The sequence below is a fragment of the Homarus americanus genome, unplaced genomic scaffold (assembly GCF_018991925.1).
Source record: "Homarus americanus isolate GMGI-L3 unplaced genomic scaffold, GMGI_Hamer_2.0 scaffold19318, whole genome shotgun sequence".
In the NCBI taxonomy this organism is placed as follows: Eukaryota; Metazoa; Arthropoda; class Malacostraca; order Decapoda; family Nephropidae; genus Homarus; species Homarus americanus.
In genome coordinates this window covers 98,574-110,534 of record NW_024732238.1, presented here as the reverse complement: position 1 = coordinate 110,534, position 11,961 = coordinate 98,574, and the positions used below count along the sequence as shown (strand labels likewise).

Below are 11,961 nucleotides of genomic sequence, written 5' to 3'. Positions count from 1 at the left end.
ATTAGTGTTGTAAAAGGTATATGGTACTAGTTGTGCTGGTCTTACTACAGGAGGAAGTAACACTATTATAAATGTTTAGACATAAAAACTTTATTTACAATTCATAAACCAGAGTCAAAATGTTGAGGAAAGTCAAACAATTAACTGTAGCATATAATTTATTCAAGAGGTAAAGGAACAATATTAGTTTATTTTGAGTAACTTTTCTGTACATGATTTACAGGACAGGCTTTTTTTTTAAACTGTCATAAACTACAAGCAACAATATATTAATGTACTTTCCTATATGAAAAACTGTAGCTTAAAGATCTTTCAAATTATTTACATGCTCTCACAATAGAAAACTGGTGGCAAAGAATAAGGCATATAATCACAGAACATATTTTGCCTGATTGCTCTCAGCATGCACCATTAACTGAAGTATAGAACAAGCTTAATGTTCTCTCGGCCTTACTCATTTGTACGCGCACACATAAGTACTTGAGTACACACGCACACAATTACATAACCAAATATACACACACATGCTCGAGTACCCACAAATATGTGCACAATTACACAAACACACGTGCATGAGTACAAACACACAGATACACATGTATGCATGCCAAAACTTAAGACTAATGCCATCCTCAGTAAATTTTATCATATCAATATATCGTTCATATAAAAGCCGAGACATTACAGTACGTACAAACGTCAAGACTCGCAAGTATAATGGCGGGTTTTATCACATTCCTTTTACCAGTAGCTATTGAGCAATAACTAGGACCTCAACTTTTTTTTTTTATGGAATGAAAAGCAAGCTATAAATAATTATAAGCTATAAACAAACATGCAAGGTCAAGTTACAAAGTAAAAAAAAAAAATTCTCTTGTAAATGAACCTATCCACTAAACCCCATTCCATTATCAAAGATGGCCCAAACTAATATTAATTGTCTACATGAAGCACTGACAACAAGGCCAATACCTTATAATATACTAACAAACCATAAAAAAAGTACTTCGTCTAAAGTAAGTGTAGTTCTCGAGACGGTAACACCGGAACTTACTCTTAACAGTGGATGGCAGAGAAAACGCCCAAGATCTGCTCTACTTCATGTGCTTATAGTGACTCCCATTTCCCCACCCACCCCTGCCTCAAGCACCTTCTACTACTGTACACATAATTTGTAATCAACTTCCTTTATGACATTAACTTAGGGCAAAATTCTAAATGTATATAAATTACCAAATTACTTTACTTTTACAAATACAGTAATATCTGTTAGCCGGAATCCATCAAACCCGGAACTCTCTGCTAGCCGGAATTGAAATTTTCTTGGAAAATCGTTCTCTAAACCACAATTTTCCGGAAAATTCTGGCTTTGGAAACGATTTTCCGAGGGGCACATATACAGGAAAATTCTGAGAATATTTTTCCGTTACCTGAAAAATTCTGGGAATGAGGGATTTTTTCCGGCTTAGAGAGAGTCGTTCTCGTTACCTGGAAATCTCATTCCCGGAAGTGCTCTGCACCAATTGTTCCGGGTAACGGGGATATCACTGCACTTCAAAATATCTTGTAATTTACATAAGTACCTATCTTTCTAGTTGAATTTCCATTTTATTTGAACGAAGTTGATCCAAAAATGTGTATGTAAATATTCAACATCCTTAAAAGTCTACAACTAAGAATGGAATAACAGCATTTTGGCCAAGTTGTTTGTTTTATAAAGGCACGAAAGATCACTTCATGCATTAACTTATATCATAATTTACTTACAATATTTTGAAGAAAGCACAAATTACCAATTAAAGATTCACTAACCCTATTTCTTCTCACAATTTTTAATAATAGCCATTAGACAATGGTTTTTTATGAGATATAATTTTAAAGTAAATATTTAATGATCTATTCTTTTAACTAAATATAATTTTCTACAATCTGACAATGAATGAATCTACTTAGTGTGAGTGAATGAACAAGTTCTTTAAACATCAAAATACACAGACACGATGATCCATCACTTAAATGTCAACATCAAGTGGTAAACCGAAGATTGCCAAAATAGTCCGGCGACTAGATGTGTCGAGAAACAATGTCTACACAATAGTTACATGCATAAAACATTTTCTCTTGTAATAAATATTGCCAAGGAATCTAAGATGACACAAGAGTATCCAAAATATCGTCAACAATAGAATGACTTTATTCTTTTCATGATCAAACCAACAACTTTCCTCTGCATTTGAACCTTAACCCAAAATCTATTTTTTTCACCAATATTTTGATGGGTGAAGAAGTCTGATTGCTACACGCGATAGAGAACTTGAACCAGTGCTTACAAATCTTACACAGTATAATATTAACTTCAGCACTTTTTTATTTAAATTTGCATAGTATATGACCTCAATGAATAGATTAGTCAATTCTTCAGGACCTATTGGCAGGAAATAACACAACAGGTTACAAACATTGTATCTGGGATCACTATTATGTCGAAGAGATAACTCGTTAATGTATGGTACAGTACGTGGAATTTAGAGTCGTTCATAAAATGACTTTGTGCCATAAAGTTATTCATTTGTTAAACTTGTGTACAGTATCATATAATAAAAAAGTTTGATAAGATCCATGAACCCCTTCCAGCAACATTTATTATCATGAGCAACTTCCTAAAATAATTCATTCACAATTGTTAGAGAAATCAACCTTAAGAGATTTATCTATTTATTCCCAAATAATAATATCTAAAACAAAGTAAAAATTAAGTTAGAATATTTAATCCTTTTAATTATTATATTTGACAATCATATAACTTGGTAAATCTTGATCGTTTTCCCACACTAAATTAAATATAGTGAATTTTTAAAAATTTGTAATACCGAATAAATAACTTCTGACACAACAGGTTATCCTTACAGTTCAATAAATCATAAAAATTTTCATAATGAGGAATGTCCAATAATTCATCACATAATTAAGTTGAGAAACACACTTCAGTATTCCGGTCTCTCTCATAATTATTCACCAGCTTAACGTTGTACAGTATTGGAAGTTATGTGTACTGTATTTAGTGAGACATGGATGTGACGTAGGAATAGAACCCTGGCTCGAGGATCTCCGCCTGGGCCAACACCACCCTCAGGTCTGCTTCGTCCAAGTCAAAGACTGAACCAAGAGCTCGACGGAGAGACCCATAACCCGACCGCCTTCGCTGCACTGACCTGCAAGAAAGAAAACAGCAGTACTGTACTTACAACATGGTCAATAGTGAGCAGCACAATAATGTGTAAAGCGCTGTGACAAGGATAAATTTAATTCACCAAACCCACCACGGAGATTACCAGGTCCTGAAGTCAAGTAATGGAAAATATGGAATGTCTTCTCTCAGTCTGGGTGGACGACCAGAACCAGTGTAGCTCAGTGTGGTACAAGCTGAAGCATGATGCAAGCAACCTTCACCATCCTCATTCGTGAGTATTAAATAATTTCTTTGACCATAACCCTTAAGCCCCAAGTGACGTTCCAGAATGTCCGCCTATTTTCACTCCAATTTTTTTTATTATTATTATTTTTGGAAAAGGTGACTTTTTTCACAATTTAACCCAACGGGGCATTACTAGCAGCACCCTAAACCGGGGCTTAAGGGTTAAATATTTGTTCACGTCTTTCATCAGGTGAATTTTTTTCTCAGGTACCTAACCTAACCTCCTCTCCCTTCATTTACATTGTTTCTTAAGATAAATATTTAGTTTCATTTAAAATCACACCTCTCAGGAACTACTGCATACAGTATATGATACGCAGTAACACTCTGTAATTAGACTAATCAGAGAGTTTGAAGTTTTAAAAACAGCTTATACTGTAGTTTATTTGTCACTGTCTTGATCCTTGATGTAATGGCCAGTTAAGTAATAAATCCATCATAATTCTTGTCGATATAAAACCTTACCATTCATGCTGAGTCCAGGTGATGAGGGCCAAGGCTGTGTACTGGAGAGAACGCAGGAATGCCCGAATAAAATTGTGTCGCACTTCATTGTTGCAGGAACTGAGGCGGTCATAATCATGCAGGAAGCGCTTGACTAGTGGGGCTGCTACACGTACAGGTTCCAGTAGACTTCTGAGTATAACCCAAGAATTATATTGAGTTATAGTGTCTTAAAAATTTCTGATCTTTATACTAAATGATATTATTTAGAGAAGAGGTAAACACAGGGTGACAGCACATAGTCAATGTCTGATTAACCGTATGTCCGGTTAACACAATTCCGGTAAACATACATTAGGTTAATGCAGATCAGGTTAACATACAGGTTTTCAGGAACTTTTCAAATATGTTAACTCTTTTGAGTCCTGAAGGGTAAAGCCATCATCGTCAAAGGGTTAAACAGATATCGACTATGCATAGAAGAGGTTAAAGGTAGGATAGGGCGAGGAAATACGAGAGCAATAATGTGTTGGTTAGGTGAAGGAATTTACCAAACTGTGTCTAGATAGGAGAGCCTTGAGAATATACTGCACTTGTCCTCCTGAATGGGTATATAAGTCAACAGAAAAATATTGTTTTCATTCTTGGCACAACTATTATATGAAGAGAAACATACTATGATGTAGGAACTATTTTTTATTGAATGACCACCATCACTGTTGTACTCACAGCTAAAACCACTTACAGTACAGTAGCTACACTAAATATATGACCAAGAAGCTGACAACTTACTCTGATGGTGCAGACACATCAGGTAAGTCATGCCAGAGAGAGAGCAGCTCCTGGTGTAAGGCGGAGGAGTTGCGTCGGGCATGAACATCAGGAGCGCCGGTCTGCTTGACTGTGCCCCAATTCACATCCACAACAGTCAATGGATGTGTTGACTGGATCAGTTTCTGTGCAGAGAGGTTCACTTCCCCACTTGAGCTTCTAACAATACCCTGTTGAATATGAGTAACATCAGGTTATTATCTGCCCCACAAGGACCTGTTACAGTAGATGTAAAATACAGTAATACAGGAGTGACCCTGAAATTTCTTTTTATGATCTAAGGTGATTGGATAACCTAGGATTATATCATCACTATGTCTTGCTCCCCTAGTACTGTACAGTGGCAATGCTGCTACATAGTTATATTTACACACCCGGTAGTTATATGGTCCACTGATTCCCAGAGGATAATGGCCAGACTGAAAATTCTGTCTCTGTTAACTATCACTACCCGACATATGAACCGTACTGGTCGACCGTTTTATGTAACCTCACAGATGAATAAGATAGTTTTTATGACCGAGTAAAAATTTATAATTCAAGAACTATGTATTGAATCTGATTAGGTTAAAGTTTTACCTGAATAAACAGTCCAGGATGGAATGGCCACTGTGTGTATGAGAGGCAGAGTCTAGAAGCCGGGAGGGTACTGGGGTCGGAAAACTGGGCGATCCACATCACCACCTGTCCATAACCAAGTTTAATAAAGTTGTCATCACTCACAATATTAAGGAATATTTATTGCTTTATAAATGTCATTGAAATGTTGTGGATGGGTATATTATTTAAACTATCATCCTCAAAGGGTTAAAAGTATAGTTGAAGAATTGAATCATGATTAGCCATAAGAGCTCTTGTGTAATAAGGTATGATTACTGAACTACCATCATTATATACCTTATTAGCTGCATTAGGCGAGTCAGCAACAACTACTGTACATCCCATAGTCTGTAGGTGCGACGTGAGGATGATCTCGGCAAAGGTGCGGTCATCAGGGGGACGACCGGCTGGGGTAAGGGGATACTGATCCAGACTAGCACTTCGTAAGGCCACTAAAACATCACACAGCTCCACCAGCTTGCTCTTTACACGTCCACCACCTTCAAGACCATACTGAGGATACACAAAGATTTTTTTAAAGTATAGTTTCCAATGCTTACTATATCAGCTATTAGAGTCAAACAGCCTAACCTGTGAGTATCAATCTTATTAAGTATAGATATTAATTCATTTATAACATCTAAAGTGTTTTTATTCTCACTAAAATCTACACACACACAGGTCCTTAGCTAGCTGAGCTAAAAATTGGTATAAAAATCCACAGCTCATCTTGAAAGGGCTATTGAACTACTGTCTATACTGTGTTTTGTGAATAAGTTTGTGCAAATTCACTAACTTTCGTGGTGAGGAGCCTGGTAGTAGCAGCAATAGTGACTAGCCAGGTGGTGACCGTGTCTGTGAGGGGGAGGAAATTCTTGTACTCCTCCAGAGGCACCACCATAGACAGACAATAGGGCACTGCACCGTCTTCTTCCTCCACACTAAACCTGGAAAGATATTATTTCATCATTGGTGGAAATTAGCAAAAGGGATGATGGTCATCATCTGGGGAAGTTTAATGTGTCATGCAGTCCATTTTTGTGCATATGAAGCGAGAAGAGAGAGTGGGGGAATCATTAGCCACTGAGGTTAATGAATAATCTATTATACCACATCAAGATACAGTACAGTATAACGCAGACAGACTAAGTTGAGAAAATTCAACTTGCCGAGCAGCCACAATAATAATGCCCTGATGAGGCACGACGTGGAGTGATGAGGCTATCTTCTCCGACGACGGTCCCACCTGACCTACCCCAACACTGTGCACCGTCACGTACCACACCACCTTCCCTATTCGTAGTCGACTGCGACCACAAGACCAACCGCTCCCAAACTCTGTGTATCAATACATAAGAGTTATAATGGCTAGTAAAGTGTTAAGTGGAAACGATGAACTAAAATAAAATAATTCTACACGGAGAGAGAGAGAGAAAGATATGAATGATCACTTAGGAAATTCTGTCAATAAAATTCTTCCATAAATAAACTGACGCAAAGGTAATATACCAGAATTATGAGTTATAGCTAGAGAGAGAGTTAAAATATCTCACCTTGTCCCTCTGGTTCATCAGTGGATCTCTGACCAACAGTGATGAGTGGGACCGGCTTCACAGTTCTGTCTTCAGGGGATATTTCATCCTCTAAATCACTGCTTATCTGAGACATCTCCTCCTGTGACGCTGTATCTTCCTGGTCCTTAGCAGCAGACGGGAATACACTACCTATGCTCGAGCTTTCTTCGTACTCCGAGCCTGGAGTTTCTTTATGAATGACTTGTTTCACACTACTGTCTACCAGATTCTTTCCTGTATTAGACAGTGAAAGTCTTTCAAGTTCAATCGAGGATTTAGCTTCTAAGTGACCAGAAGCAATATTTGACCTGCGAGACCCATTCTTGTTTTGTTTCTTCTTGCCTCGTCTATATTCCTCTTTCATGAGTGTAGAGAGATGTGTTTCTGATCGTGCTTCACTCTGTTGAAACACTGGGTTACCAAACTTTGTACTCTCTTTGCCCACGTCAATCCCTTCATTATCCTCGTACAGGTCATCAAAGGTTCTTTGTGATGGAAAGGCTTTCCTCTTCCAAACGTAAACAGTCTGTGGACCAACTATGTTATCCCAAACGGACAAAACAAAACAAAATACAATATTGTTTTCAAACGGAAGGCAGGAAATAAAGGGGAATACCTGCCGAAGTGAAGGCTTTTGTGAGGAGACCCTCCTACTGCTGCTGGGGGGTGGGGTGGTTCTGGATCCGAAGTCTGGAGGCAGTCGACTGAACTCTTCCCTCACCTCAATTTCTTCAAAACTATTGTGTGATCCGCTGTCCAAACTTTCCCCGGACCCTCGCATCTGGTTCAGCTTATTGGCAATGTTAGCACTCATATTAACACTACATGTGGCATCCAACTGTGCTGTAACTGATCCCTTTCTACCCAAATTTCTTTGTTTCTCTGGAGTTGAAGGATTGCTACATGATTTGTACTCGGTTCCTGAGGTTGGTGTGGATGATACCGACTCGGGCACAGAATGAACGTCCGGGTTGTCGCCGCTCAACTTACACTGCACGTCACAAGAGTCTATTCTGTGACCACCCTGTAAACTGTCCACATCCTCTACATCACCAACTGGCTGCTGCATCTCTAGAACTTGGAATTCTTTACTTAAACCAGCAGCCATATTTGTAGCAGCTATATTTTCCAGTCTTAGATGTATAACACAGTGGCATTACAATAGTGATAATCAATACACAATCTTTCCTTAAACAGTAAAGAATTCTCGTGGTGTTGGATTTTGTGCCTTAAGTGTTTAAAAAATGTCAATTTGTTTAAGAAAAATATGTCACTTATTGTCTACATAAAAATTTCTCAGGTAAGAAAAATTTTAACTAATGAAAGTTAAAATTTTCCTTATATCCAACTGTTCCTTAGTTCAGAAACAAATCCACCTCCACTTCCCTTTATTTCCACATCATTCAGGAAGCTACAGAAGGCAGTGATCTCCCACACTAAGGCCCAGTGAGCTAACAGGTCCAGGGCTGTGATGAGCCAAGCGTCTGGTGGGAGGAGGTGAGGGGCCGACACATAGACGATCCAGACATGACCTGCCACCACCGCCAGCGCCACCAACACTCCTGCCATAGACACCACCATGCTAAGTCTGGCTGTGTCGTATTTCAGCCAAAGTAATATGTTATGTTCTCATCAAGACTGTCTGTTGTGAGGATTAAATCATACTATTTTACCTTTACTTTTGATTTAGTCAATTATATGGTGTGATAGTTTACTTACTGGGTGTACAGTACACTATATTTCACAAATTATAATAATGATATTTTATCATTGACTTCACTAACATGTACTGTATATTCACAATCCATTTTCTTAAGTACACATTACACTAGAATAATATTACAGATCATATTTTCAAGTGAACCAGCTTCCAACGATGCCACTGGCAGGATGGGGCAGCACTGTGCGGTAAAGGTGAGCGGCCGAGATGATGAACAGCAGCATGAATGAGTACTGGAGGGTCATGAGTACCGTGATGGTGAGGAGGTCATCTGGCAGAGACGTGGTCACTTCTACCGACAACACCCACCACAGTACACACACCACCAACCAGGCGTACCATCCCAGGCCCACCATATCATCCCACCCTGACACTGAACACCAACAATGTCAGTTTCTCTTAACAACATCAAAGGTCACAAATGATGACAGGAGTTATTCTTCATCCTTGTCACTATCTTCTGTGTTTCAATTCTTCTATTAAATTTCCACAGTCATGTATCTTTCTGTATTAACTCAGTGCTTCATTTGTTCTGTCAGAGATGTGGTGAAACACCTTGTATTCTGTATCACCTTAATGAATAGTGGTCCATACCTGGTCCTTCGAGATAGTTATAAAGACTGTACTGTACGTTTACAATACAGGGCGTAGAGAGCAGTATCTCTAGCACACACACTTCTTTTCTTCCTTATCTTATGATAATATGGGCTTCATTTCTCAGCCTGAAACAAAATACTTAGCTGTAGTAAACAACTTCTTAATAAAATTTAGTATGTTTGACCAAGTTAAACTAAAGGAGCAATAACACTTTTATCAGCATCAAACTAAGGCTTTAGCATGGAGAGCAAGGGACTGTACTATACTGTACATCTATACAGAATTTATAATTAATGCCTTAACAACAATATATATCACAATCATATAACAAATATTAAAGTACAGTAGTGGCACACCTATTGTGGTAATATTTCTAATAGAAAACACCTACAGGTATCTTATGAGTTTGTAAAAAAAGGCAGAGTGAAAAGTGTGACCACCCCTGAGTTAGACTAGAGGGTGAGGCTGCAAATAATTTGGGGTTGACCCCCAGAAAGACAGACACATGCAAACAAACTGATGTGATGTCTCGTGTTTACTGAGTATTTTTTCTCTAGTTCACTCAAAGAGAAAATAGTAATACTTTATACAACAGACTCGGAAGAATGAGGCACTTTTAAGAATTTTTTTATTAGATGCAAACTTTTTTTCTCTAAAATAATCATAAAAGGTGGAGGAATTGCAACTTTCCTACTTGTGGTTTTACCTAACATGATTTTCCGTTGATGCGAAGGTTTCCTGGAACGCCGCCATTACTTGTTTATGCATACAGAAGAGACAAACAATTCATTAATATTAATGATTTTATCAAAATAGGTACGAAAATCTGGCACCAGTTTATATTAATGCAGTAATATATCAAAAATAATATGAATAATATCATCAATAATATACCAAAACTTAATATGGATTTATGACAATTTTCGTATTACTACTTCAGTGATTTAATCTTGGCATCGTTTCATACATGATCAGTGCAGAAGTGCATTATATTAGGTTAGGTTGGGTCAGGATGGTTCGAGTTTTGTTATTCATTGTCAACACAAGGATGAGAGTGAACATGGTGTCCTTGTCCAAACAAAATGTATTTACTCAACATAAAACATAAAAAAAGTAACTAATCCTCCATCTAATTTGAGATATTCAAGACACAAGAAACTAATTTTCTTCTATATAAAAAATGTCCTAAACAGGCTCCTTCATCTGTGTCTGACATCTAAAACATTACCATGAGGTCTTCAAAATATCAATTCTACAATACAGTACTAAAAGGTCATTACTGGAGCCATATTATAAGAGTAAGGATCACACTATGAATGGGGATTAAATTTCAGGATAAAGACAATCGTGAGGTTAATTGATACCCCAGTACCGGCACTGTCTAGGAATAATGATTGTATACTTAACTGGTCTATAGACACGGTTTATATGCATTGTTTATATATATACCACACACCTCAAATTAAATGTAAACTTGTATAATGACATTACTGAATAACTATCTCTATCTATCTGTTTATCCTGATATCATCTCTTTGCAAGAGACAAGATCCAGAAGAGTTTTGGTAATACAAGGAGCCAATTGCTTGTATACCTGCACTATGTACAAGCTAAAAAATGTGAACATGCATGATGAATTAAATAAATAAATAAATATCTAGCTTTCTATCTATTACTGATATATATGCAAATAACCTCTAGGTAGAGATAAAATTTCTTTGGCTCAACTTGCATTAGGGAAGTGCATAGAATCTACACAATTATCAAAGCTCTTAGGATATATTATATAAAGTATCTGTCTATATTCTAACTCACTTGTACGATGATCAGTAGTACTGTTCTGAATGGTTTACATATAACATAGATAGGCAGGTGTACATATGAATGACCATTAATTTATTTCAGGTAAGGATAGTCCAAGTAACCAAATAAAAGCTTATATATCCATTTCTAGTAACACGCACAGACGAAAAATGACTGATGATAAGTGACATACTGTACCTCGTCTGTGTTCAGCAGTCTGGTTCATTATTTTGCCTTTATTTTAGTTATCAGAAGACTTTTACACATTACAACATCCTATAATACACCAATAACTTGCTATAATAGACTTACCATGTGGCTGTGGGTAGTAAAAATAAGATATAACGGTACAATAAAAAAAAACTCGTCTCCTGTTTCAAGAAGATTCAATGCATTATTTTACCACCACACACTAACTTCTTGCGGGTCTATGTAATCACCGATAATTGGATAATTATAATCGTCTGTTTTAACGAATTAATATAATCTTACATGTGTAGTGGACGTGTTGGTACATCCCGGAAGATACTGACTGACTGACTGTGACTGACTGTGTGTATCTGCCTCTCAGCTGTTTCTTGTTTACCTCCCTCCCTCTCCCTCACAACCTCCCTCACACCTCACTTCCCTCACAGTAGATGGCGTTAAACGCTACACTATAAAACATTTCTTAAATAATATTACATACAAGTTTTTATGTATATTTACCCAGTAATATAGTTATATAAGTTCACATTAGGTATATACTGTACGTAGACAATACAGGTGCACATTAATACAACACGGGATATACACTGTACTGTACGCATAGGGCAGAAAGTACAGTAATTTTGTGAAACAATTCAAAGGTAAAACTTTAAAATATATTAACTTATGAAGCCAGAGTAAGAGATGAATGAGTTTCTATTAATTATCAC

The 11,961-nt window shown here is 37.2% G+C and overlaps 1 protein-coding gene across 3 annotated transcripts; it reads right to left on the bottom strand.

Annotated features, from left to right (window-relative positions):
• Positions 1-145: 145 nt before the first annotated feature.
• Positions 146-11,645, bottom strand: LOC121868239. 3 transcript variants are annotated; one of them, XM_042368553.1, is made up of 10 exons: positions 11,537-11,639; positions 9,948-9,996; positions 6,904-9,366; positions 6,520-6,688; positions 6,147-6,297; positions 5,648-5,863; positions 5,330-5,434; positions 4,712-4,920; positions 3,941-4,111; positions 146-3,212 (listed from the first exon to the last, which is right to left on the bottom strand). In XM_042368553.1, the coding sequence occupies exons 3-10, from the start codon at positions 8,030-8,032 to the stop codon at positions 3,059-3,061; spliced, it is 2,304 nt and encodes a 767-aa protein (XP_042224487.1). In that variant the 5' UTR covers positions 8,033-9,366; positions 9,948-9,996; positions 11,537-11,639; the 3' UTR covers positions 146-3,058. The 3 variants fall into 3 exon arrangements, with proteins under 3 accessions (XP_042224487.1, XP_042224490.1, XP_042224488.1); XM_042368556.1 differs by having other exon boundaries at positions 9,936-9,996; positions 11,537-11,624; XM_042368554.1 differs by lacking the exon at positions 9,948-9,996 and having other exon boundaries at positions 11,537-11,645.
• Between the last annotated feature and the right edge of the window lie 316 nt (positions 11,646-11,961).